General features: G+C 49.6%; 1 protein-coding gene across 1 annotated transcript in view; it reads right to left on the bottom strand.

The window, feature by feature from the left end:
• Nucleotides 1-16: 16 nt before the first annotated feature.
• The window catches only part of LOC104514092 (ADP-ribosylation factor-like protein 6-interacting protein 4), a gene marked incomplete at its 3' end in the record, with an annotated part of 839 nt that continues 460 nt past the window's right edge, over nt 17-395 (bottom strand). Inside the window, exon 2 of the mRNA XM_010157641.1 lies at nt 17-358. Coding sequence (XP_010155943.1) covers nt 17-358 — 342 coding nt within the window. The remainder of the gene's footprint in view (nt 359-395) is intronic.

Below are 395 nucleotides of genomic sequence, written 5' to 3'. Positions count from 1 at the left end.
GCAGCACCATTGTTACCTGGTCCGGAGTCCGCCGGTGATTCCTTCTGCCACTGCTCCAGCGAGGGCCCGGGCATCACTTCTTCCTTGGCTTTCTCCTCCTTCGCCCTGTCCTTTGACTTCTTTTTTGATTTCTTCTTTATTTTCTTCCCCTTCTTCTTCTTCTTCTTGTCTTTCTGTTTTGCTCGCTTTTTTTTGCTGTGTCGACTCTTCTTCGTTTTGGAGTCACCGTCACTGGAATCGTCAGAAGAGGAGCTGGAGGAGGAGGAAGACGAGGAGGAGCTGGTGGATGAAGATGCTGTCTCAGAGGAAGAAGTACTTGCCTTCCTCTTCTTTTTGTCCTTTCCTTCCTTCTTCTTTTCTGCAATGCAGAAGAAGAGGTTGAGCGGGGCAGCTCT

Source organism: Eurypyga helias, unplaced genomic scaffold (assembly GCF_000690775.1).
Source record: "Eurypyga helias isolate BGI_N326 unplaced genomic scaffold, ASM69077v1 scaffold31498, whole genome shotgun sequence".
In the NCBI taxonomy this organism is placed as follows: Eukaryota; Metazoa; Chordata; class Aves; order Eurypygiformes; family Eurypygidae; genus Eurypyga; species Eurypyga helias.
Note: the sequence above shows the minus strand (reverse complement) of the source record. Positions and strands in the feature narration are given on the sequence as shown.